Consider the following 26777-nt stretch of genomic DNA (forward strand, 5'->3'; position numbering starts at 1 on the left):
TAATCTTTCTGTGAAACAACCAGCTTCTCTGCCTGAAAGTAAAAAATAAAATTAAGAAAAGGTCCTTTTTTTGCTTCATCAATGAGAACAAATAAAAGCTCTGGCAAAGAAGAGACGTTAGTTCAAAGAATAGTTTAGTTTTCCTCAAGTTTGCCACCAGAGACGTCCACTCCCTCACTGCATTTCAGATCTGAGGAAGTGGGTCTGGCCCACGAAAGCTCATCATCTAATAAACCATCTTGTTAGTCTTTAAAGTGCTACATTGTCCTGCATTTTGCTTCAACTACCCCAGACTAACACGGCTACATTTCTATCACTATTCTGCATTTCAGAGGAACCTGACTGATTAACACTGCCTGTCTAGTGATGCTCAGTGTCTCAAGTTCCTCTCCTGCAGCCTGGAGTCCTCCTCCCTACACAGGTCTGCCCCGCTCGCCTTGGAATCCACTGCTTGGCCTGAGTCCCGAGGAATCTCAGGATCCGTTCGACAACTGGAGGGGGATGGGGCATCAGGAGGGGGCGGAGCTTCACTCCAGTGACCTGGGTACTTACCCAATCCAGCCGACGTGTGGGGGCGGGGCCTAGAGAATGTTTAAATGGCGGTTATGATGGCCAATCAGCTGGTGAACCGAGTGGCAGTCGGCCAATAAAAAGGCGGGGGCCGGATGTAGCCCCTGGCTAGGAAGTCGCTCGGCAGGCCGGGTTCGGTGGCGGAGGCGCTGGGTGAGTTGCGGAGCGTTTGGTGTCGCTGCGTTGCCGGGCGGGGGCTGCTAGCGACGCCCTCCTGGGGGATGGCCCCCGAGCTGAGCGGGGCGCTCGGCTCCCGCCCCCGCTGTTCCCTCAATCTCTTCTGCCCCCTCAGACGTGGCCCCTTGGCGGGGCAGGCGGGGGGCGCCCCCCAGACGTGGCAGCTCGTCCACTGAAGACCCTTCCCCTCCCTCCAGTAGGTCTGTGTTGCTTCATCGCCTCTAATGTCTGTGCTAAGGATGCCAGGCCGTGGCTATGGAGAACCCCCCACCCACCTATTTCACCGGTATCTAGGGCAACCGGGAATCCGGAGCAGTGTTCTGGCTAGAAATGGCTCTTATGGGGGAGGGGATCTACGCTTGGCAATAATGGCAGCTATTCTATGGTTTGTTTTAAACCTTGGTTTTGGCATCAAATAAGTGTGATCAGCTGGGGCAGGCGTCCAGTCTCCTAGTAGAATTTTCAGCTATCTTTGTTAAGGCTTGTTTTACGATACTCGTTGAGTAGCCTCTTAATTTTCGGTCTTACTGCATAAACGGTTAGATTATGCTTTACTGTCTGTAAAGAGTCTGTAGTTAGAGCTAATATTTTATTTGTGTGTATATATCTCTCTTAAGAAGAAACTGTACATATCTCAAGGAAAAGCATCTGAAAAACTTCTCATCAGTTAGCTAAGGTTCCTTATGCTCTTAAAAATAAGCTTGCTTAATCTTACAATTGTTTCTAAATGATGTGGGAGTCTTGTTGACTGACTGAAGCAATGATCTGGAATATGCAATATAATGCAAGTGATGTGAAACCAGGAAGTAGCCGAATGAATAATTACATCGGTCTTACCACCAGAAATGAAACTGAAAATATTTAATTGTCCCTTGCCATAGCTTTCAAGAGAACATGGATATGGCTGCAGCAAATGAACAGAAAACACAACTGTGCAGCAACTGGTAAGAAACAAATGTCTGCCATTAGTGGAACAAGTGTGTTACCCTGTGTAAACTTGTAGAAATATACTTCTGGAAGAAATCTTCAGAGATGGATGCAGCAAGTAATATGTAAACTTGTTTCTAATGACCACAAATAGGAAACACATATAGAAAATATTTGGGTGAAGCAGATGTTTTGTTTGAAATATTTTTTTTTCAAGAAGTGACATTCTATAAAGTGGTGTAGATGGAAACTTAACTGCTTTGGTTCTGATGTCTTGTCCAAATATATGGAAATATATATTTATTTGGGGGGTAATGTGTATTTGATCTTAACAAACAAGGTCCACTGGTTAGTATCTGTTTCAAAGCTCTGTTCCAGCAGGTCTGAGTTGGAAGGCACTGCTGGCAGGAGTAAAGTAACAGTGATAGGTACTTCACTGCTATTTGGAATGTGCTGTCACTTTCAGAAAAGCATAATAATATTAGTGGTCTCTTCTCCCCAACTCCACTGAAGAAACAGAAATCAATGAGAACTACCAGTTCTCAGAGCACTTTTTAAAGATCTGTTTCTTTAAAATCAGTTTCAAGAAACTTAAAGTATAAGGGATTGAATTTTTGTGGCTTATTATGGGTGTGTATTATCATAGATACAGAATATCATTCTGATGATGTTCCAGCCTACTGGGTTCTTAAGAGCAGATGGGCTGAGAATGAAGGATTATTGCTATAGTTCTTGTAGGGGCTCCTTTTGTCTTGTCAGGAAGGTAAATAACTGTCTTATTGAGGCTGACATTCACTTCTATGTTTGTGAACGTTGTTTCCTTTAAGTGAAAGATGAAATTTGACTTATTTTACTTCTCCCATCAGGTTTGATAGAGAATGGGAGAGCACCAAGTACTTGGCTTTCACTTGGGTGACCATCTTTGCTTTTATGGCATGGGGTAGCCTTGCAAGCAGCAGTCTTAAGCTTATCATACTACATAGTAGTAACTTATCAAAGGTGCCCATGTTAATATAACAAACTTCAATAACATAGTGCAAAAGGTTTTGGTATCTGCTGTGATTCCATGCTCCTAGAGTCTCAAGAGCCCTCCACTCTGAAAGGCTTAAGTTCATTCCCTGTAGTCCCATATTAAAGTTCATGGGCCCAAGTAAAGCAATAAAGCAATGCACATGGAGGCTTACTAGAAGAGTTTCAATTCTTTTGGGCTTTTCCCAGCTCCTTATTCCTTGTACGGGATAGGGGTGTTTCTCTTAGTTTTCCCCTGGGTCTAGAGTCCTCTTCCTACTAACCAGACCTCCTGGCTTCTCACCTGTCTCTCTAGCAGTTGTACAGCTGTCTGCTTCTCAGAGTTCCACCTTTGTTTTTTCTGTTCCTTTCCTACCTGACTCTTCTGGTCTCCTTTTCCTCTAGGGCCCAGGCTTTTTTCCCCTTAAGCACAGTTTGGCATCAGCCCACCAGTCTCAGGTGACACTTCTCAAATGTCTAAACGAATTTTTCTGACCTGTAAGGCTGTCTGTACAACTGTACACATAGCAGTAGATTTCTCCAAAGTAGACTAAGGTAGGGATTCCTCACTGCAGTACAGCAGGGATATTGCATTTTTTATTGGTTGAACCTTTGAGTAGTTCTGCAGTGTGGCTTAAGAATCTGTCTAGTTTTGCCAAGAAAGGATTGCCTGACTCTTACACTATGGTAGTGTTCTTTGCAAAAATTTTTTTAACTTTGTCAGTCCTGGTCTGATGGCCTGCATTTGACTCCCTGAGTATGCTGCATGGCTTGCCTGTTTTCTCTAACCGTGGAATTGAAGAGTTTTGACTGAATTGAGAGATACTGGGTATCCAGTTTGGTGAGTTTGTGTACTCTGACTGTATGCAGCATGTAGTCCTGGATAGCCTCTTTTCCATGTGTTCAGTTTCATACATGCAGTGTTCCTAAAAGGCTCTTTTGCTTTTAGTATTGCCATCCTGGCAGTTTTCTTACACTGAAAATCAATTCAAACAGATTTAAGATTTAACTTGTAAAGAGTAACTCTTTTTTATTTCTCATAGCAAAAAGGATATTCTTGTAACTAACTTCACCATCCATGAGGTCCACTGTAATAGAAATATTAGCCTGTGTTGTTTCTGCAAGGAGTCTGTGCCTAAATCTGAAATGAAAATCCACATTGAATCTGAACATGTGCAGGTAATAAATTAATTCTACTCTAAAATGAATTCTGCTCTAAAATAGCTGATCTTCATGCAGTGCATTTAATAATTGGTCTTTTCTAGGTTACCTGTAAGTGTAATATGAAGATGGAAAAAAGTCACCTAGAGGATCATAAGGTTGGTATGCTGCGTGTCTTCCAGTACATCAGAACTGGAAATGTACTGATACTAGAACCTTACTGTTAATCAGATAATAGCTACCATGTTAACTGATTTCTGGTCAGCTCAGCACATGTTTAATCTGCTTTCTAAATCCATGCTAATCACTAACACTTTTGTGAGAGGCAGCGTGTCTGAAGTAGTGGTAGTCCCATGCCTATTAAGCAGCTACAAGCTCCTCAACAGGAGGGAATCTGTGTATGTTGGTAGCCTAGATTTGTCCCTAAATAGTAGGTAAGTAAAAATTCTGCCTGTGTCTATAATAGCATTGAACTTAGCAACTTCATCTTTCAGTATCTTGACTTCATTTCCTTTTTGCACATCAACTTTTATGTAAGACCTAAGGATTTATTTTGTCTAACAGATTTAAAACAATCATGGAACACTAATTCCCTATGATTTTTTTCTTATTTACAAATTCACTGGAGTTAACCTTGACATTCTTTTCTACTGACAAAGGAAAATGGGCTTTGGCTTCAGTATAAGCATCAAATGCAAAGCTATTGCATGGAGAGGGACACACAGGGAATTGGACCAAATAGTTTATTTTAAAGCATGGAGCATTGATCCTGTGATGTCCTGTTGCAGACCAGTCGGGATGGTTAAGTCTAAAACTAAAGAAATGTACTGAGTGTTTAGTTTTTAGGGATGTTACTTTGAAGTTTGTCTAAATTTTTCCTTTTTCTATATAAAATACACTGAACTTCCAGTGTGCCACACTTAAGACATACAATACAAATTCCTGTGTAGATATACACAGTATCATGAGCTTTCATGGGGTTCCACTAAAGAAGTGGGTTGTGCCTACAACAGCTCATGATACCATCTAATGTTTTGTTAGTCTTGTAGCACCTTAGACTAAGTTGTGTTTTTTTTTTCCTCCCAATTACAAACTAACTTGGCTTCTCCCTGAAGCTTTTAACGCAGTGGTCTCCAACCTTTTTAACCAAAATATCACCTTTTCAATTTAAGTGCAATGTACGATCTACCTCAAACCTTGCCTGGCTTCCTTTCCATACCTTCTGAGGCCTTCCTCCCTGAACCACATTCACTTTAACCAAGCTGGGGTAGGGGATTGGGATGCAGGTTCTGGGCTTGGGCCAAGGAGTTTGGAGCATGGGAGCAGAATTGGGGTTTAGGAGGGAGTCCAGGGTGTAAGCTCTAGGAAGGAATTTGGGTGCAGGGGAACTCCATGTAATGGCTCCATGGCACCATGTGCTGCCCTTCCTCTACAGGACTGAGCCTACAGCTTCTGCTGGGCACAGTTCTCTATTGATCAATGGGAGCTGCAGGGGTGGTGTTTGCAGGCAAAGACAGCATGTGGAGACTCCCTGCTCTGCCTTTCTTAAGGGCTGCAAGGACGTGCCAACCACTTCCAGGAGCAATAATTATCACAAGGATAACTACTCCAGTCACAACAAGTTAGGGATTTTGGAACTCACTACTCATGCTTAAATTTAATTCTTTAAAAAATAAAAACTATGAAATGCACAGACCAGTCAAACCAAAAATAACCCACTTTGCAAGCTGTAAAAATAACAATAACCCTCCATGTATGTGTTGGGTTTAGAGATGAGTGAAGAACAGTGTTTTTAAGGATCTAATCGTATAGTCAATTAACTGATAAGTAAAAGCTTATAGGTTAATACTATGGACTATACACATTCCCCGCCTGCCACCCCTTGCTAATAAAGTTTTTAGCAGGCTGGTCAGCCCAGCTCAGTCCCAACTTGCACTGGGTCCTAGACCTACCTCCACTGCAACTCTGCATTTAAAGTGTATTAGGAACCAGGCGGACAGACAGCCTGGCTCATGCTGTGTCTGGGAGCTCAGACCTCCCTTCTCCCCTTTCGCGCCACCCCTCCCCCCCAAACAGGGGCTGCCCAGGGACAATAGAATAGTCAACTAATGGATAAGAATTCATGAGGTTAATCAGCCATTCAATTAACCGATATTTAACATCCCTAGTGTGTTTGAGAACAATAGATACAGTGTGAATGACAGATTTGCATTGCCAAGCTCCCTCCATCCCCTTCTCCCTATGTGGAGGCAGGATATAGTAATAGGGGAGGAGAGGCACCCTGACATCATCCTCCTCCTCCTCTCCTCCTTCCCACATGCTGCACAGCAAGCAGGATGCTCCCAAAGGGGCAACTCCAAGGCAGAAGCAGCATGACAGTGGGTGTAGGGGCAACTGAAGTGCCAGTGCTTGATAGCTTCCTGGCCAAACCAGTCAGGATCACCTGTCAGAGGCTCCAAGATCTACTGGTGATCAGAATCTACCAGTTGGTGACCAGTATTTTAAAGCATAATGTTACGAAGATGTTTGCCAAAAAAGGCCAGTTCAGCGTAACTGTACAACTGATTATATTAAGTTATTCAATTTTACATTTTAGGCATCAGCATGCCCTCTGCGTCTTGTAATGTGTCAACATTGTGAGATAGAACTTGCATTCAATAAACTTCAGGATCATGAGGATTACTGTGGAACTAGGACTGAAACATGTAGCGAATGCGGTCACCATGTAATGGTAAAAGATTTGAAAGAGCACCCTCAAGTTTGTGGAAAGGTGAAAGAAAAGAGAGCTAGTCAAGCAATGTCACATAACTATGAGGCTGATGCTGCAAATCTGTGTGCCTTTCAAACAATCAGAAACATTCTGAAGTCAGACAACTATGTTGAGCCTTTACAGAGGATGTACGGGCCATTGGAAGGCCAATTTAATAGCCGCTTTGGAGAAGACCAGACTTCTAAGAATATTAACAGAAGAAATGCATCTGCAATGCAGAGAGATCAACCTCAAGGTAAAGGGCAATAGTTATAAATTCATAACTCTAACAATTTTACCTCTAATCTTGAATCTGGTAACTAAGTGGAGTAAAAATACCACACCTATGCATATGTGGAAAAGTAAAAATTGAAACTTTACTACAGAACAGAAATTTAACTATATAAAATTCAGTAGATTATGAAATCTGGTGATGGGATAAGATTCATTCTAGTATTTATATCTAAAACAAGATTTGGTTTTCATCCACTCAAATTCTGTCCATTCTGTTTAGCAGTCAACTCTTCTGTGCTTTACTTACAGGTTAGTTCCTCATATATTAATCATTTTTTACAGCAGCTTGTGTGGACATAGGTGATATAAATGCATCTTCTCCCTTCCCACTTAAGGCTCTCATCTCCAGCTCACCATGTCTAAGTTCATTCTTTTGAAGATGCATTTTCCATGAATGCGTGCTCGGCTATATGCTCTGGGGCATTCCAAGAACGTAGCATTGCTTAAGACTGAATTATAGCCCTTGCTTTAAGAGTATTCTGCTTGTAGAAATAACTCCAGTTATTAACCTTGTATTAACTAAATATAATGACAATTTCAAAATTGGAAAGAGTACCTCTAGAATTGGGCTTCCTACTGAACATATAGGAAGGGACTGAATTTTATCTAGGAACAGAATTCTCCACAACCCCCATGTAAACTTCAACACCTTAATTCTGGGTCATATGGTGAGTTTGGATTGAATACCAGGTTAATTAACTGGCAGCCTGGGGGTGCTCATCCTTTCTTTGGTCCTAGTCCTGCAGTGTGATGTGGTACTGGAGTTCTGACTATACTAGGGATGTTAAATATCTGTTAATTGAATAGTTGATTAACCTGATTGATTCTATAGTCCACAGGGATGAGGCTGGCAGCCCAGTGCACTCCATCCCCAATCCTCAGGAGCCCCCTACCACTCTGTGCAGCTACCTGTGTATCCGAGGCTGCAGCATGGCTGCAGCATGGGTTGCCAGGCAGGAGCTGATCCATGAGGGGAGCCAGTTTAAAAACCAGTTCCCCTCAAGCACTGGCACTGCACAGCGTGGGGTGGCAGCAGCCCCTGTTGGCGGGGCGGGGCAGGGCTGAATTCCCAGACCCCACAGGAGCTGGAATTGAGCTGGACTGCCTGGCTCCTAAGGCACTTTAACAGCAGAGTCACAGCAGGGATAGGTCCCACACCTGGTGCAAGTCAGCACATAGTTGGGATGCTAGCTTGCCTGCTAAAAAAAGTACTGTAAAAAGGTCAGGACATGTAGTCCATAGCATTAATCCAGGGGTAGGAAACTTTTGTCAGGGGCCACTTCAGAAACTTTTGAAGTGGCCCCAGGCTACACCAGAAGGGGCAGAGCCTCAAGTGGAAGGAATGGGACCAAGATACTTCCAGGTTCCCCACCCTCAGACTATGATTGGTTTGGGGATGGGAGAGCCCCTTGGCCCCCCAGGCTTTCCCTACATGCCTATTCCCTGGTGTGGGAGAACTGTGTGCTCTCCCTGCTCCCAGGCCAATCAGAGCTTGGGTGAGGAGTGCATCAGGTCTCCTTTTGCCCATCCCTACATTAACCTATAAGCTTTTGCTAATTGGTTAATTGAGTACACTATTACATCCCTAGTTTTGACAAGCTTCCCGGGGAGGAGGGAGGGAAATGGTGACCGCTGTTTTGCTCAAGTCACCATGACTAACATCAGGACACAAAGCTTCAAGCAGAAGCTCCATTGCTGCCCTCGGTTTTTCTGATCAGGTAGGATGCAGTGGCTGCTAATGTCTGGGGAGCTGCAGAGAGGGAGGAGCAGCAACATTATTGAAGACTAAGATGAGACACCTCCCAGAAGCAGCAACCCAGGAGTCCTTCCACAAATTCTTTTGAAGAGCAACCATTGACTTCATGTAACCAGTACTTAAAGCTAGGACTAGATCAGTGTTTCTCAACTTTTTATAAAGAACCCCTTTTCAAAAATTATATGCACTCCCAGTACCTACAGTTTTCAGATACACTTTTTTCTACTATTGCAACACACTTGTTTAACAACTTAATTGTAACCAGGTGGTGACACTTCTGGGTGTAAAGTACAAAAATAAAGTGGTGTAAAGCTTAAAACAAATCCAGTTTGCTCCAATTTTCAGTTGATGTACCACCCTGACTTCTCTCAAGTACCCCTAAGGGTGCTTGTACCACTGGTTGAGAAACACTGGCCTAGATAGGGGATGGATTGGTTGACACAGTGCACTGTTCTATTTGTTCTCTGAATCACCTGGCATTGGCCACTGTTGGAAGATTGGTCTATCTAAGTTAGTAACCTTTGTCTGACCAGTATGGCCGTTCTTGCATCCTTAAGCAGTAAGTCCAGTCCAGTTTCCAGAGTATCTTTTATAGGATATGAAGGAAAAGCTGCAGACTGGATTATAGAAGAGGTAACTAAATCTGAGGTAAAGATGGCACATCTGTGCAACTTCCATATTGGCTGCAGTTTAACACTTTTGCAGTGGGCTCTTGTGGGGAAAATAACAGCAACATCCCATGCTCAAAAGAGGAACTTGACAAAGCACTTCAGTGTGATCCTCACTTCTACCAGCTCAGGGCTTGGAATGGAAAGAGCAGTGCTGGCGCTCAAGTCACACAGTTGATGTTCCTCAATAAGGGTGGAAATAGATGACCTTGAAATTATTCAGGCTCTTTAGGCAGTAGACTTCCCCACCACAGTTCATGGGGGCCCAAAATACTTCAAAGATCTCTGTGCACACTAGTTCATCACCATAGATGCAGTGATGATCATTTGGACTACCATAGAGTAGTGCAGGGCTACTCAACTTCAGAAGCCCTGAAGGCCACAATGAGACTCTCAGCATGTGCCAGGGGCCACAACTTAAGTATGATTGCATATACATACAAATATATGCAAATGGCTTCTTTCACACTGAGGGCATGAATACAAAGATTAAGGCAAGACTACACAACACTGTCAGGCAGCGGGGGGGGGGGGGGGGGAAGAGAAGAGGAGGTACTTGAAAGCGGCAGCATCACTTGAAGCCTGAGGCCAGACCCTGGGCTCCATGGGGGGCTGCTGCTATGAGAAGCCACATGCAGCCCACTGCCAGCTGGGGTGTCCTCAGCTGACCCCGGGCTCCACCAACAGCCCTATAGCTATTGGTACACTTCAAAGGCAGAGGTGCCCTTTCTGTTAACTGAGCCCTTTCTGTTAACTGAACAGTTCAGCTATTTGATTAGTCATTTATCTGATACTTAACATCCTTAGCTGAGCCCTGCTTAAAACCCAAACAGCACTGCAGGCTGCAAACAAATGGGCTACATGTTGAGCAGCCCTGGTGTAGTGTAGGAATGTTAAATGTTGGTTAATTGAATAGTCCGTAACCTCATGAAATTTCATCAGTTAGTTGACTATTCTATAGTCCCTGGGGCGGGGGCCAGCAACCACTGTATCAGAGACAGCAGCTTGGGTTGCCATGTGGGAGCTGGTCTGTGAGGAGCCATTTTAAAAACTAGCTCCCCTTACAGACCAGCTGCCTGTTGCCCTGTGCTGCTGCTTCTGAGAGGCAGTAGTCCTGGGGGGAGGAGCCTGAGCTCCTGAACCTGGCATGAGCCAGAACTGAGCTGGGCTACCTACCTGCTCAGCTCTTAATACACTTGAAATGCAGAGCTGCAGCAAGGGTAGGTCCTGGATCCTCACAAGCCAGGACTGAGAAATGTACTGGCAGGGAAGGAAATGCATGTAGTTGATAGCATTAACCAATATACTTTGCGTATCAGTTAATCGACTACACTGTTACATCCCTAGTGTAGTGACTCAAATGGGTGTCTTGGCAGTGAGCTGAAATGACTTGTGCTTCAGAGTTTCCTAGGCAGGATGCAGGAAATGTGGTTGCAAGTGTGTGATTGAGCTGGACTAGTGGGAAGAGATCTGTGCCCCTGGTCATAGTGCAGTTTTGTTTTTACCACTTAACACTGGTGCAAGAGAATGTCAACAGAACAAAAGACAGGACTATGCAGCACTTTAAAGACTAACAAGAAGGTTTATTAGGTGATGAGCTTTCGTGGGCACAAAAGCTCATCACCTAATAAAACATCTTGTTAAAGTGCTACATAGTCCTGGCTTTTGTTTCAGCAAGACCAGACTAACCCAGCTACATCTCTATAACTATTCAACAGAGAACAAGGTTTTTTTGGGGTCCTGGAACAAACTTTTTATGCTAAAAATACAAGTTACTGTATTGCTTTTGAACAGGGCAGATTTGGACCTTATATTGCAGTTACCGTAATCCCATTGGAATTTGAGTTATGAAATAACAGCATGTGAATCCTGAAGAATTAGTATTAATATTATGGATTGGATAATTAATATTATGGCATTAATTGGATCCTTTAGTTAAACTAAACAAAGCTCTTTAAAAGATACAGGTTAAACTGAATTGTTTTCTCTCGAACTATGGAGAGTCACAACATTTGAAGACCAGCAATGATGGATTTGAACACCAATAACAAATTAGATCGCTCCCTCTAAGTGTTTTGATTTGAACTTCTCCTCTATAGGATTGTGAATTTAAAACTGGACTCTATTTAGAGTCCAGGCTTAATTTCATGGGTAAAGTTTACATACCTAATCAAAATTGCTATTCTGTTGTCTAAATAGAATGGAATAATGAGTTGATTTAAATATAGGTAAATGTACAAGGCATTAATTATCTAGAAATGCCTCGTAACTTCAGCTATGCACACCACCCATGAAAAGATCATATAAGCTTGTTTTCTTAGAGGAGATCAAAGTTTGTGTAACAGCCTTAACGAGTGCATTTCCTAATGTGTTAATGCTCTGTATAACATTCCTCCCTTTCTTTCCACATTCATTCTCTGGAAGTGTCCTGTACCTTGTAAATATCACTTTGGGGGGGTCTAGTTATGCTTACCATATGTCCTGACTTTTCTGGGACAGTTCCCAAGCTTCTGTACAGTGCACACTGTCACCTGCCCCAGGGTGCCTCTGCCACATGTGGCCTAATCTGGCCATACTGCTGCTGTCACCTCCATCTCCAGGCAGCTGCGGGGGGGGGTGTGTGTGTGTGTGTGTGTGTGTGTGTGTGTGTGTGTGTACACACACTCCGGCTGGAGCCAGGGCTGGCCACCTGCAATACTATTTTTAATACCCTAGTCCCTAAGGGCAGCCCTAGCTACAGCCAAGGAGCAGCTGCACAAGAAAGTCACACTGCCCCAGCTGGAACACAACTGGCCTCATGGCTGCTGCTTGACTCCAGCTTTAGCTGGGGCTGCCTGCATGGACTGAGACCATGGTACGAACACCACCATGGGTGCCTCAGCTCCAGTCCCACCCCAGGAGCAGCTGGGGCCAGGGCTGTGGGAGCACTTATGGCCAGGACTGCAGTACTAAAAATAATAAATAGCACTGACGCTGGCTCCAGTCCACAAACTGCTTTCCATGTGGAAGGCAGAAGGTGAGGGAAGGGGTAAAGGGAGAACTGAGGGCTGGGGGTCGGAGGCAGCGGGGGAAGGGGAGGCACCAGGAAGGTGGAGGGAGTACGGGAAGGTGCAGGTGCTAGGAGGTTGTGGGGGTGAAGCAGAAGGGCAGACACACGGAGGAGAGGGACAGGCAACAGAGGGCAGAGGAGAGGCGGGGCAGGTGGGTAGGGATGTAATAGTATAGTCAATTAACCAATAAGCAAAAGCTTGTCAGTAATGCTATAGAAGACACACATTGCCCCTACTTTCCAGTTCACTTTTTTAGCAGGCTGGCCAGCAGTCCAGCTCAGTCCTGGCTCTTAACAGGTGTGGGACCTACCCCTGCTTATTGGTTAATTGACTCACTATTACATCCCTACCCATGCATTTAAAGTGTATTAGGAGTCAGGTGAGCAGACAGCCTGGCTCAGTTCTGTCTTGTGCCAGGTCTGGGAGCTCAGAACCCCCTCTCCTCCCCCCGACAGGTGCTGCTGCCACCCCATGCTGCTGTCCGCAGGGGGAACTGGTTTTTAAACTGGTTCCCCTTGCAGACAAGCTCCTGCCTCGTATCCTGCTGCTTCTGATAGAGGCAGCAGTGTGGAGTGGTAGGGGACTCCTCAGGAGTGAGGCTGGAGCACACTAGCTGCTGGTCCCACCCCCAGGGACTACAATTGAATAGTTGAGTAACAGATACACATTTTTGAGGTTACGCAACTATTCAATTAACCAATATTTAACATCTCTAGAGGGAGGTGTTAGTGCGGGTGGGAAGGCAGAACTACAGATCAGAATAGGGCTAGAGGAGACATGAGCACGGGGAAGAGAAGGGCTGGTGCAGGGGAGGGGGGCAGGTGCCCGAAGGGCAGGAGCCAGGGCAGCGGAGGGGGGTGAGTGGGGGACAGCAGCAAGCACCAGGGGAGGGTGGGAGACATGGCAGCAAAGGGGAAAGGGAGCGGCTTATAAGATACTTATCAACTTGGGTGCCACAGTGGCACACATCCGGACAAGAGCACATGAATGGGAAGCAACTGTCTAGAAAGGAGTACGACAGAAAGGGATCTACGGATTATAGTGGACTACAAGCTGAATGAGGCTACAGCATCACAATTTTGCAAAAAAAGCAAACATGATTCTGGGATGCATTAACAGGTGTGTTGTGAGCAAGACAGGAGAAATCATTCTTCCGCTCTACTCTGTGCTGGTTAGGCCTCAGTTGGAGTATTGTGTCCAGTTCTGAGTACTGCATTTCAAGGAAGATGTGGAGAAATTGGAGAGGGTCCAGAGAAGAGCAACAAAAATGATTAAAGGTCTAGAGAACATGACCTATGAAGGAAGGCTGAAAGAATTGGGTTTGTTTAGTTTAGAAAAGACTGAGGGGGGACATGACAGCTGTTTTCAGGTATCTAAAAGGGGTGTTATAAGGAGGAAGGAGAAAACTTGTTCATCTTGGCTTCTGAGAATAGAACAAGAAGCAGTGGGCTTAAACTGCAGCAAGGGAGGTTTAGGTTGGACATTAGGAAAAAGTTCCTAACTGTCAGGGTGGTCAAACACTGGAATAAATTGCCCAGGGAGGTTGTGGAATCTCCATCTCTGGAGATATTTAAGAGGAGGTTAGATAAATGTCTAGACCATCCCTGAAAGACAGTATTTGGTCCTGCCGTGAGGGCATGTGACTGGACTCGATGACCTCTTGAGGTCCCTTCCAGTCCTAGTATTCTATGATTCTGTAACTCAATGCTGGTGCACAAGACACAACTCACTCTGCTCATGATTGGAAAAATCTTCGAAGGAACACTTTCCCCAGCTTCTCCCCTGGAGTTAATGTAACTGCAGGCTAATTTTGTGGGAGCCAAACCCATCCCTATTGGAAGCTTGGAGGATAGCCAAGCTAGTCTGTACAGGATAAACCTAAAAAACCAAATGTCTGTAAAGTGCTACCAGACCAACAAAACATGTACATGGTATCATGAGCTTTTGTGGACACAGCCCACTTCTTCAAACTCCAGTCATCTGAAGAAGTGGGCTGTGCCCATGAAAGCTAATATTACCATCTATATGTTTTGTTATTCTATGAGGTGCTACCAGACCTTTTGTTGTTTTAGTCCATCCCTATTGGTAGAGAATGGTGGGAGGCATTTTTAAAGGGTCACATGACACCCTTTACTTCCGGTCATGTGTCCATCTTGACCCCTGGAGTGCTGTCTGGGGTGGGATTTATTGTGGCAGGGGCATGGCTAATGGGTTGTGGGAATGGCTAACGTCACTAATTTTGGTTCAGAAAATATGGTCACCATAGGTAGTCCAACACGAAGGTGTTGCTAAAGAACATTGAAAGTAAAATCCTGATCTTAATGAACATATGTCTTAATTTAATGAGAAACTAAGATAATACTTTAGCATAAAGAAATATGCAGTTTAATGCTGTAATTCAGCCATGTGTTATATCAAACACCTCACTTCTTACCAACTTTATTTTAAAAGTGAATCACAGAATGAGATGTCTCATTCTCTGGGATTTAGAAAAGCTTCCTTAGGCTTCCATATGGTTTCCCTAAAAATACTGTGGAATTACAAAACGGCTACAGATACATTTAGCCAGGTGTTAAACTGAACAAATTACTCTACTGACTTTCAAAACAGACTGTTAGCACAGTAAAATCAGTAGGGTTCTGAAATCCAAGTGCAGATCTTGGTGCATGTAAATGTAATTGCCAACATTTAGAATATGAACCCCTCTTCCTGGAACACTTTAGAGGTGTCACTTTGTATGGCTATAATCCCATTAACCTGTATCTGAGTCAAATGCTTGCATTAGTATGTAAATGAACTCATGGAATTCTAGAACTGAAAGGGACCTCCAGGTTAGTGTCCAGTTCCTTGCCCTCACAGCAGCCACCAGCATTGTCTAGCTCAGTGGTTCCCAACCTCCTTCAGGATACAGATCCCTTTACAATCAATTTCATAGAGGAGGAGAAAAGCAAGGATCAGGCCTACCACGGTGGGCCCAATCCTTATTTTTAAACTTTCCATGGATCCCCTGCAGTACTGATGCAGAACACAGGTGGGGAACCACTGATTTAGATCATCCCTGATGCCTAGCCAACCTGTTGCTAAGTATTTCCAGTGACAGAGTTTTCAGTCTCCCTAGGCAATTTATTCCAGTAGCTAACCACCCTGACAGTTGGGAAGGTTCCCCCCCCCTTAATATCCAGCCTAAACCTTCCTTTCTGCAGTTTAAACCTATTGCTTCTTGTGAGTGACTGACTGAAAACAAAGGTCTGTTATACCTTCATAGCAGGGATGTAAAAAGGTGGTTAATGTAACTACTAAAAAGCATAGTAGTTACATGCATTGTGGGCTCTGAAGTGTAAAGCTTATTTAAGACCTATACTTCAGAACCTGGAGTGGGGCTGGCTGCCTTTCCCAGGCTGTCTACACTGCAGAGTTTTTTTCCAGGATATCTTTGGACATCCAGGGAATGTCTCTCCCAAAATTTATTTAGAAGAGCAGACACGCTTTCTTTGGCATCCCTGTAAACCTCATTTTACAAGGAAGGGATGTTCTGAAAAGGTTTTTTTCCAACACTTTGCCCAGTGTAGATGGGCCAAATGTCAGAAGAGCCTCTTCTCAAAAAAGCAGGAAAAAAATGTAGTGTAGACAATCCCAGGGAGGCTTTGCTTTGGTCTCTGCAGCTTGCTCCCCAGAAGTGGGGCTGGTAGCCAGCATATAACCTGCACTGAAGGGTGGGGAGTGGCTGGGCTCACCATGGACAGGGGCTACTCCAGCAGCCCCCAGGGTGGGTAGAGAGCTGCATTAGCCTCTACAGGTTAACCAGAACTGGTAAGACTCAGTCAGTCTCTTACATCCCTAGTTCATAGATCTTTAGGACTAGAAGGACCCAGGCTCAACTATTGTGACCTCCATCACACATGTCAACTTCTTCCAGTAGTTCCTGTATCAAGTTTTAACTTGTGGTTGAACTAAAGATGATTTTAGTTCACTTGTGATTTAAATATTACAAGGAATGGAAAAACATGTCCTCTAGTCTTTAAATTTAAGAATTGTATAGCCAGTAAAGAGGTGTGGGGGGGAGGGGGTGGTGGTTCCATGTCTCTCAGGATAAGCAGAGGGGGTAAATGCAGGAAAGGGCAAGGATTATCTTTTGAAATGATTAAGGGAAGATAAGTCATGAAGTGTCTTCCTAAGGCTTTGATTATCTCTTAAAACAAGAGTGCTGTGTTTGGGGGGCCCTGTTCCGCTTTCATTTGCGTGGGTGAACTTCTGTTACTTAGTCTGTTCTTAAAATGTTAATTACTGTTACAAATTTAACAGTTGGTACTTACAGCTTCTGATCTTTCTTGGCTTCAGGGCATGAACTGGACCTGCTGGAGAGGAATAAAAACACAGCATCCTCTCTTTATGGAGAGCTAAATTCTGACTTAGACTATATGTTAGCCCTTCGACTGCAACGTGAGAATAATCCCTGCAACAGTATTGCAGCTGAAATTCACCATGATTTCTGGAACAACTATGCTAAAGAATCAGAGTCATCTGAGTATCTCAGTGGAACAAACAAATCAGATACTTTCTCTCCTGTCCCTTTGTCTAACACTTCAAATCAGCTAAAAAGTAAGTTTCAAAAAGTGTTTTCTGGAAAAAATTGATATTGATGATCAGGGAATTCTGACTGGCTCCTTGGTGATATTTTTATCAGGGATGTTAAATATTTGTTAATTGAATAGCTGATTAACCCATGAATTCTTAAAGGTTATTCAATTATTTTATAGTCCCTGGGGGTGGGACTGGCAGCCAGTGCACTCCAGCCTTACTCCCAAGGAACCCTCTGCCCCCCTGTGCTGCTGCTTCTGTATTGGAGGCAGTGTTGTGGGGAGCCAGGTGGGAGCTGGCCCACAAGAGGAGCAAGTTTTACCCCCCCAAAAAAGTGCTTCCCTTGCAGACAGGTTGCCTGCTGCCCCTGTCCAAGGGGACCTGAGCTCCCAGACCTGGTGTGAGACAGAACTGAGCCAAGGTGCCTGCCCACCTGGCTACTAATACACTTAAATGGAGAGCTGCAGTGGGGATAGGTCCTGGACCCAGTGCAAACTGGGACTGAGACTGGTCAGCCTGCTGAAAAATTTAATAGGGGGCAGCCAAGTTAGTCTGGTAGCACTTTAAAGACTATCTGTTGCTTTTTGTTTTTCCTGCTACAGACTAACAAAACATGTAGATGGGATCATGAGCTTTTGTGGGCATGACCCACTTCTTCAGATGACTGGAGTATTGGATGTCCAGAACCAAAATAAAAATTTACTGGCAGGGGAATGCATGCAGTCTGCAGCATTAATCTATACATTTTTGCTTATTGGTTAATCGATTACACAGTTACCTCCCTAACTTTTATTTCAGTACCAGAAGAGGAGTATTTCAGTATCTTTTTAAATTGCTTTAGAAATTTCTACATCACATACAGGAAATGTTAATGTGCAGAAAAGCCTTCTCTATATTTGGAGCCTTTCTTCCCTTTTTGACTCTTCAGCACACTAAATTTTCAACAGTACTAACTGCAAAAATAGCAATATTGTGTATATACGTAGTCCCAAGATTTGTTTTGACTAGTGAGATCTTGATATTGGAACCTATCCTGAAATTCCTTTTCCTTTAAAATACTTGTGGTGGGATGAATAGAGCATCCTAACATGGAAAGGGTAAGTGACTAGTTTCCAAAACTGTACTAGAACAGTGTTTCTCAGCCTTCTTATAAAGTACCCCCTTTTTAAAAAAAAAAAAATGAAAATTAAGTACCCCCAGGATCTACAGTTTTCAGATACACTTTTTTCCCCCTCCCATTGCAACAGTTTGTTTAAATAACTTACTTGTAGCTGGGCAGGCAATGAAATTTTTAGGTGTAAAGTACAAAAATAAAGTTCTGTAAAACTTAAAACAAATTCAGTTTTCTCCACATTTCAGTTATGTTGACGTACCCACCCAGACTTCTCCCAAGTACCCCAAGGGTACTCATACCACTGGTTGAGAAACACTACTAGAAGATTCAACTTGATGTAGTTCAGCCATGTCTTCAGAAAAAAGGGCTTGTCTACTTGTGCTGATATAGTAACAGCTGAGTAGGTAATGTCACACTTCATGCTTAAATATGCTAATAAGGGATAATACAGTATTGATGTGCCAGATTACTTTAATAATTTTGTTTGCTGTTACATGCCTAAACAGACAATGAGACTTGTGTGTTTAGAACAAGAAACAGTGGGTCCAAAAACAAAACACAACCCTTTTCAAAGAGGAACCATTTTTCAAATGTAAAAGCAGAATGATTGCTGCCTTGAGCCTTGCTGTGGTGTAGAATAGAATGATTTTATGGGTTAGAAATTCTGAAGACAGGTTGGTTAGTCCGATGGACCTATTTTATAGGAGGGAATTGAATCCTTTTACTTACCTCGCAGATGATGAGATCATGTTACCATGTGAATTTTGTGAGGCCCTCTACCCTGAAGAAGACCTGATTCTCCATGAGGTTTGGTATTTCTGTGACAATAATACTTAGCTATTAAAGTGCTTTTTTTTTGTCAGTCTAAAAGCACTTTACAAAGTAAGCAAACACTATCTCCATTTTATAGATGTATATGTGGGAGGCTTACTGAAATGGATGCTACCACTTGTTAGTACAATTTTCATTTAGAAACTGAATTTTGTTGGAGCAATTTGGCACAGTGTGATGGTAGGAACATACTGCAACAGTGCTTATAGGACACTATCTTCATAGACTCTTGCAAAGATCAGTATTCAATAGCAATTTTTGAGTATTTATAGTTTACTAATACAAAACTTACATCAAAACTTTCACTGTGGTCTGTTTCTTGGATTTAACTTTTGTGATAAATGAAATGCCAATAGTAAACATACATTATGAAATAACTACAGATGTTAGGGTTTGAATTTCAAGATGTATAGCAAATTATGTGCATCACTCCAATTTGTTTAATATCTGAAGTAGAATATAATTGTTGATGGGTGGAGGCCGGTAGGCCTGCCAGAAGGGTTCCTCCCAGCCTACAATGGGTATACAAAGTATCATTTGGGAACAGGGTGGCTGTTTTGCTCTGACATAGCAAGTCTTCAAATATTGCTAACACCTTCTTTCCAATGTTGGCCACATAACAGACAGGCTGTAACCCAGCAAGTGCCTTTGCTTCATTCAGTAAACGAAGTTCCTCACCAAGTCAACAACAAGAATGCAACAGACCTGCTAAAGATTTCTTAAACCAACTGCACAGCGGCAAATCTACATATTCTCTGCAGCATAAAGCTGTACAGACAGAAGGGAGTATCATCATTCCATGTGAATTCTGTGGAGTTCAGTTAGAAGAGGAAGTACTCTTCCACCACCAGGTACAAACCTCAAATTCCACCCTACAGATGACTAGACACAGCAAATCTGACTTGGTAGTAAATGTTTGTATAATGGTAAGCTCAGAGCCTGCAATTGGGATCACAGGTACCAGGAGCTCACATATTTGTAATTTGAATAGTCTGCTCTGAACATAGGGGTTGCAGTCTGTACCCCAGGATGCTGGAGCATGCTGGGGCTCATGTTAAAGGAACAGGTTTTTTTGTGCATTGAAAATAATCAAATAATGGAGTCTGAGCAAGTGGCATTCAAACAATACAGCAATTCTCACCTCTTTGGAAGTCCTGACTGCTATCTTACCAATGCTTTGCTATGATGCATTTCCCTGTATGACCACCTTCCATCCCCAAGCAGTGAGGGCAAATTATTCTGTAGAGGACCAGACCATCTGTGTTTAGTCGTTCTCCTGAAGTATTTACAAGAAGCCTACTTTATTGCCCTTTGCAAACCTGAACACAACATTTTAAATGTGACACTTTCATCTTTTCTTTTTAGCCTCTTATTCATGTACCCATTGAATTAATGCATGTGAGTGAACTGTCATCTCAGAAGCAGAACTTCTTGAAGGGGAACATGGTATACTCACAGTTCATTGAGTCTAGAGTCTGACCCAAATTCAGATACTGTTTGCTGTCTTGTTAAACCTGCAGTCACAAATTATTGCTCCCCTGGTCAATTGTTGCCACTCCACTTAGTTTAACACAGGCAAGACTAAGCATGGAACAGGAGTTGTGGGGTGGAGACCTATGAGGGCCCTGATAGGTATAAGATTGGGCTGAGTAGACAGTTACCTGTAGGTGAGATGGATCCAGGCGGAAGGGATAGCCTAACCTTTTAAAACTGAGGAGGAACACAGGGCAAGTAAGAGAAGATGAGAGGTGGAAGAGGAGATAAACCTGCAATCTCTGTATCATCTTTGATCACATAGTTAATGACAGAAGGTAACAGAGATCCCTTTGATAGCTTCCCTTCTCTATTACCAATGAACTGGAAAAGGTGTGAGCCAAGATCCAACTGGGATGGTTTTGCAGTGTCCAAGTACGATGAAAATTGCCATCGTACAGAAGTTGTTTTACCCCTTAACGGTGAATAAGTTAATGGGCACCAAGTTTTGACAAGCTTCCATAACTAGCTGCTTTGCTTTATAGCGTTTGTTCCATAGTAGAGGGAGTTTCAATGCATTTTTGCATCATAGTTGGTGGCTGAGGATTTCAACATCTAGTTGGTTTGCCTTCTGAAAGTAGGGCATTTGGATAAATGCCTTCCAACAGCTGACCAAAGGATGCCATCTGGGACTTGAGCCACTGTCAAGTACAATTTAAAGTAATCTTAGCTGTGGTTATCCAATCTAAAAGGGACACTCTTCTAATTAAAATCTTCACCTCTTCCCTACTTGTGCTATAGGCAATACATAATATGTCACTGAAAGATGGCAATTTGTTTTTATTTTCAGTTTGTGCATTTGATGGCACCTGGTTCAGTCAGTGTCCCCTTTTTGGTGAAGGTCTTTCACACAGCAGCAGAGAAACTATTAAGGGGGGAAGTGATTGTAAAACTTAGGGCAAGTGGCATGAATGCTATGAGGCAGGTATGGAACTTGGCCTTTCAAGTTACATTGATTCAGGTTCAAAAGGTCTGCTGATTTTATTGCTAATGAGGGTTCACAGTTGCATTGTCACTGCAACAGCAATGCAGACTGCCTGCTTGTGTGCTTCTGGCTGACTTGAAAGGGATCATTTCCAGGAATGACAGGCTAAACATGAGCTGCATATAGCATGATCTCAGTTATCGTGTGGTGACTTGTCCTCTGGGAAGTAGACTGAGACCAACTCCAAGTACAACCCAAAATAGTTTCTAGTTGATATGAACAAACGATCTAAAATGAAGATGTGAGCATTTAGTCAAGTCAGTCTCACTCAAAACAAATCCTTGCTTTCCTTTGGCAAAGTTTTCACAGGAATTGTTCCAAGTGTCCAGAAACAATTAACTTCTCTTGCATTAGGACCAGTGTGACTTACGCCCAGCCACTGTCCGCCTAGGGGAATCATGGCAACCATTGCCACACAAAGACAACTTGAAGAGATCCGAATCGCCAGACGTTAGAAGACGCATCAGGCATCAAGGTATGGGCAAAGTACAGACTTCTAGCCTGTGCTTCTTTCCAGTCATGCTTTTCAAGATCACTTCCTCCAACTTCTAAAACAGAACAAGAATAATGCACGTCTAGTCTAGGTAAGGATTAGAACATCCTAACACCAACTTCATGTCACTGTCCTGTTTCACATTGCAGAACTCGCAATCTCTACCAGATCATCATGGAGCCCAGCACACAAACCAAAGAAACTTGCAATTACTGATAGTCTGTATAGTCCAGTGTGTGGTGTTAGCACCATCCATAACTGTTGCAATCAGAGAAACTAATGTTGGGGTGAACTTTGAGTTTCTTGCCTCATCAGTTTTTATTGCACCCTTAGGTTCAAATAATGTATTGACTTTCATGCAGAAAGTTTTAAGTGACAGTGGAACATATACATCAGAAGGTAAAGCTGATACTGAATGTTTACTAACTTTAAAAACAGCAACAAATCCCAGTATAGGAACTCAATAGTTTATATACTGTCTTAAATTGCCAAAAGGAAGTGTTGAGGGCCATCCAGTATGTTTCTCTGACATTATACTGTCTTCCTTCCCCACTCCCCCCCCCCCCCCCCCCCCTCCACCTGTGTCATGGAAGATAGTGACTTTGCTTACAAGCCAGTTTAAAATGCAATTAAACTTTTTATACTAATTTCCCATCAGGAATAGAAGCCATAACTTTATTCTAAAGCAGTTCAGCATCCTTGTGAAGCTGGTAAAATGTGTAACTTTGTCCACACTGAAGAAAGATAGTACAAGATATCTGTTTTTAAAAGTACTACAGCACTGACCTAACTATAATTACTGTGCTATGCTCTGTGTTACGCTTTTGAAAGGAACTGCTAACTAGAGGATTTTCTCCAAACCTGTTTTAAATTGGTTTCCTATCTTGGGGAATTGTACTAATCAGTAAAGCCAATATTTCTATGGTGCAGTAAATTTTCCTGCTATATGGGATTGCTTTAAAATCCAAGAGCTTTTATCACACTTTTCCTCTTTGTTCTGATCTGTGCTGATTCCATGCTGTTTGATTATTTCATTACTGGTACTATAATTCTTTATTTTATCTGACTTGCCTTCTAGGTGAAATCTTATCTGGATACCTAGAAGACTTCAGGCAGCAGAGATTCACCCATGAAATAGGAGTAAGCCAATCACTAAATAACTTGGAAGCTGCCAGAAGCATACCATTGGCCTCTCTTAGTTCGGTAAGAGTGAATGATGCTCCGACCCAAGGGAAGTCCAGCAACTTAGCTTGTAATGAAGGAAGACTGAGAAACAGAGGCACCTCTGAATCTGGAGGAGGTCGTCCTATGTCACTTGTGCAACCCCCTCAAAACTTCCACTCCGAAAGCTATGTGCCGACTTTCCAAGGGAGGTCTCCCCCACGACCAAGGTAATGTCTCTGCTCAGCATGGTGGTGAAAAGAATTTTTAATGCTAAGGGATTTCTGGGGGGTGCAAGCTTATGAATGGACAACTAGTCAATTCTGATCTAGCCCGACTATGGGGAGTGAAAATACTACAGGGCCTGTTTCTGCTGATGTAAAACATCAAAACTGGATAGTAGGAGAGGGCTAGTGGCTGCAGAATTCTCTTCCAGCTTCCTCCTCACCCCACCACAGAGCCTTCTGCACTTTGCCTATGGCTGGGATAGGCTGCACTCAGTTTGACTAGCTGATGTCCATTTCTATTTGTAAATGAATTTAATAGGAAAAAAGGTTTTAAAGGGAACTGTTTATGGCTCCTATTTGTGTACCTCTTTTCAACAAACACTCCTTTTCAGGGAAAGTAGTCTAATAATCTTTTGTGGAAACTCTTTTCTGATTCCAGTAGCATTCTAGCCATAGGGATGCATAGTTAAATAGTTCCTGTCTTTAACAACAACTGCCCTTGCTGTTTAGTTCAGCTTCCACTATGCATGGCCAAAAACTCTGTGGACATTGCACATTTAAATCACTATTTCACCTTTGGGTACTTTGAAATACATTGGTCTGGATCCCAAGACTAAGCTTGGGAGGCAGGCAAAGAAGAAGGTGGGTTTTTTGACCAGTTCATTTATCAGAGGGACTGTTCTTTTCTAAAACCAGATCATGTCAGAGCACCAAATTTGTAGAGCTGCTTTGTCTAATGGTGTTTGTCACTCCTCTGCAGTGTGAGAAACGAAGCAAGCCGAAATCCTAGGATGGGAAATGTACCTGTCAATTTCAGAAACCGGAGAACAAAGGTAAGCTTCAGAACTCTTCCCTGTGGTCCACCTCTTAGTGGCTGACTAAAGGTTGTGGGTTTTTTAGCACAACCACGATGCCTTGTGGAACCCTAATATGCAACATGGGGAGGTGCTAGTGATTCCCTAACTGCACACTTGTCCCTGTCCCCAGTGGAGTACTCCCATTGGTTGCCTCTTGTTCTCTTGCCAATACTCTTGTAGCTGTTCTTGAACACCATTTCACTGTGACCCCCCTCTCATGACACCTTGATACAAGAGATTCAAGCCCCCTGCCCCTGGGCTTCAGTCCCAAGTGGGGATCGGTAACCTGAGACCCACTGTCCAGAGCTGAAACACTAGCTGAAGTCTGAGGGCAACACCAGTCCAGGAGTGCCCACTGAAATGGGGTTAAGGATGTTCAATTGCAGTTCTGGCTAATTATATAGTTGATACCACTCGTTTTCACTCAACCAGTCAATAGAACTGCTCCAGGAGCTGGCTCAACTTGGGACTGAACAGGAGCCAGCTCGAGCCGGCTCTTGCCAGCTCCAAGAGCCACCCGCACTACAGCTCCGCATTTTAACTGTAGTGAGAACAGCCAAGCTCTTACTACATTTAAAATGCAGAGGTGCAGCATCCCAGACCAGTGCAAGCCAGGACCCCTCAGTCCCAGCTCACACTGAGTCCAGCAGCCTGTTTGAAGCAGACAGCCCTGACTGCTGTGAACAGGGGCTGCTTGGTGACAGCAGCCCTTGTCTGAGGGGGCCCAGCTCCCCACTGGGACCCCCTCAGACAGGGGCTACTTCACACAGCCTCCCCTGTCCCCCACAGAGATGGTGTTGGCTCCCAGCACAGTCTCCCCCCCTTCCCCCTCCCTCCCGGTCTCTGAGGGGTGGGCAAAGCAAATAGTCAATACTCCAGTCAACTACCTGATAAGATCATGCTTCCTGGGTAGTCAGCTAGTTGCTAACATCCCTAAATGGGGTCCCAGTGCACAGATTGGGAACCTCTATCATTGGTTCAGTGTCAGCAGGAGTCTGAACTGTATGTGGTGCTCTGTCCTTCCCTTGACAGTCTGAAGCAGAAAATGTGTGTCTAAAAAGACACACACTTCACTTATACTTTTCTCCTTTCACAGGCAAAATCCCAGAGACCAGAGTCTGGCCATCATGAGGAAGAATAATGTATCCTGGATGAAGCACATTTAGCACTTGAGACTTTTACTATGCACTATATAATACTTATTTATCCCAGCTCAAGTATTTGCTATGTTGCCACCATCAATGAAGACTCTTAACTTTTTATTTTTTTTAGGCAGTGACTTTTAAAGGGAACCAAACTACTAAAGTTTGTAGAAGCAGCCTATAGTATAGCTGCTCTATAGAAATGGTAGAGTAAATTTTATATTGTTGCTTATTTGGGTAATCTAAACTGGCAAAATCCTAAATCAGTTCTTGGAGGCGAAACCTATTCTTTTTGTTATCTGCTTGTTTGTGTTAGAGGGATTTTCTTCTACTGTGCTAGCCCTTGACTTGGCAATGTGCAGCAGAAGTAATCTAGTGATGAAACAAAGTAAATAAATGAATAGGTTCTATCTGAGCAGTAAACCTGTTAAACATAAAACAATCAGAACTACTCAAGAGGAAGAGCCTGCCCTGGTAGATTATGGTGGGCTTCAGTACTTGTCTGACTACTTCAGTCAGATTCCTCTGTAGTGAGTTACAGAACATACTTCTCTGCACTGAGCAGATGATTTTATTGATACCTTTTGAAGTTTAGGATTAAGGATAAGTGCAGTGGCTTGGTTTTAAATCCTATTTTCCCCCCTAAGTCATTTAGTATGCTACAGTTGGCAATAATTCTGCATTAACTATCTCTATTTCAAGCAGTCAGTACTTTTTTCTTCCCTCCCTTCTCCCCCCCCGTCTTCTATCCTGTCATGCCTAGGCTAGGAATCACATGGGGGAAAGTAATCACATGGGGGGAAGTACTACATATTGTAACTGTATGATTCTATGAAATACCAGAAGTGCCCAGTTTTCCTAAAAGCATCTATAGATGGGATTGTGATCCCCAGTGGGGGAGTTTCAGTTCCATGGGGCTTCTGGTCTCTCAAACTGCTCTTCTGCTGTACTGGAGCTCTTAATTTTTAAATTCCGTAAAATAAAATTTGTATCTACTGGTTGCCTTGTGTTCTGTAATGTGAAATCAGTCTAGGAAGAAACTGGAAAGTACCTGAAAACTGGGGAGTGGAGTGCAGGAGAAGGAGAAAGATAATGAACTTTTTCATCTGTCTAGTTTCAGACATTCCAGCTCATCCTTCAGTTTAGCACTAGTTGTGATTGGGCTCTAAGGGCATGTCTAGATGGCAGGGGCCAGGTGCAGATTTAACTGCAATCAGAGTGGGGTCTAGGGGAAAAGGGGGATGTTCTAACTGCAGTGGAGACAGTTGGACCTAGGTTGTAGGATGCTGGGAAGGGACGGGGGGAGAACTCGGAGGTTGGGCTAATGTTTGCACTGTAGTTAAGTAGCTCCTTACCCTAAGCCAGTTTGTGGGTGTGTGTAATGGCAGGGTAGATATAGCTTCAGAGGCAAGATGGGATTTACTTCTACAGCAGCTGGCATGGGATTTAATTCCATCTCCCAGACCTCCAGGGTTGCAAAATAATCAGTACCCCAC

The 26777-nt window shown here is 43.4% G+C and overlaps 1 protein-coding gene across 2 annotated transcripts; it reads left to right on the plus strand.

The window, feature by feature from the left end:
• Positions 1–592: 592 nt before the first annotated feature.
• TRAFD1 (TRAF-type zinc finger domain containing 1) lies at positions 593–26281 on the plus strand. 2 transcript variants are annotated; one of them, XM_075898748.2, is made up of 12 exons: positions 593–723; positions 1629–1691; positions 3726–3861; positions 3948–4001; positions 6440–6848; positions 16699–16959; positions 18789–18859; positions 19507–19734; positions 21756–21876; positions 22973–23285; positions 24043–24115; positions 25236–26281. In XM_075898748.2, the coding sequence occupies exons 2-12, from the start codon at positions 1642–1644 to the stop codon at positions 25278–25280; spliced, it is 1761 nt and encodes a 586-aa protein (XP_075754863.2). In that variant the 5' UTR covers positions 593–723; positions 1629–1641; the 3' UTR covers positions 25281–26281. The 2 variants fall into 2 exon arrangements, with proteins under 2 accessions (XP_075754863.2, XP_075754864.2); XM_075898749.2 differs by lacking the exon at positions 593–723 and adding an exon at positions 740–947.
• Positions 26282–26777: the final 496 nt, after the last annotated feature.

This window comes from Pelodiscus sinensis, chromosome Z (assembly GCF_052426305.1).
Source record: "Pelodiscus sinensis isolate ZL-2025 chromosome Z, ASM5242630v1, whole genome shotgun sequence".
Taxonomy (NCBI): Eukaryota; Metazoa; Chordata; order Testudines; family Trionychidae; genus Pelodiscus; species Pelodiscus sinensis.

What these genes read in the sequence shown, in the direction of transcription:
- TRAFD1 (XM_075898748.2), top strand. Translation starts at nt 1,642, where the DNA reads ATGGATATGGCTGCAGCAAATGAACAGAAAACACAACTGTGCAGCAAC. An exon ending in TTGAATCTGAACATGTGCAG is followed by an intron (nt 3,862 to 3,947) that starts GTAATAAATTAA and finishes GGTCTTTTCTAG; the next exon opens with GTTACCTGTAAGTGTAATAT. An exon ending in AGGTCTCCCCCACGACCAAG is followed by an intron (nt 23,286 to 24,042) that starts GTAATGTCTCTG and finishes ACTCCTCTGCAG; the next exon opens with TGTGAGAAACGAAGCAAGCC.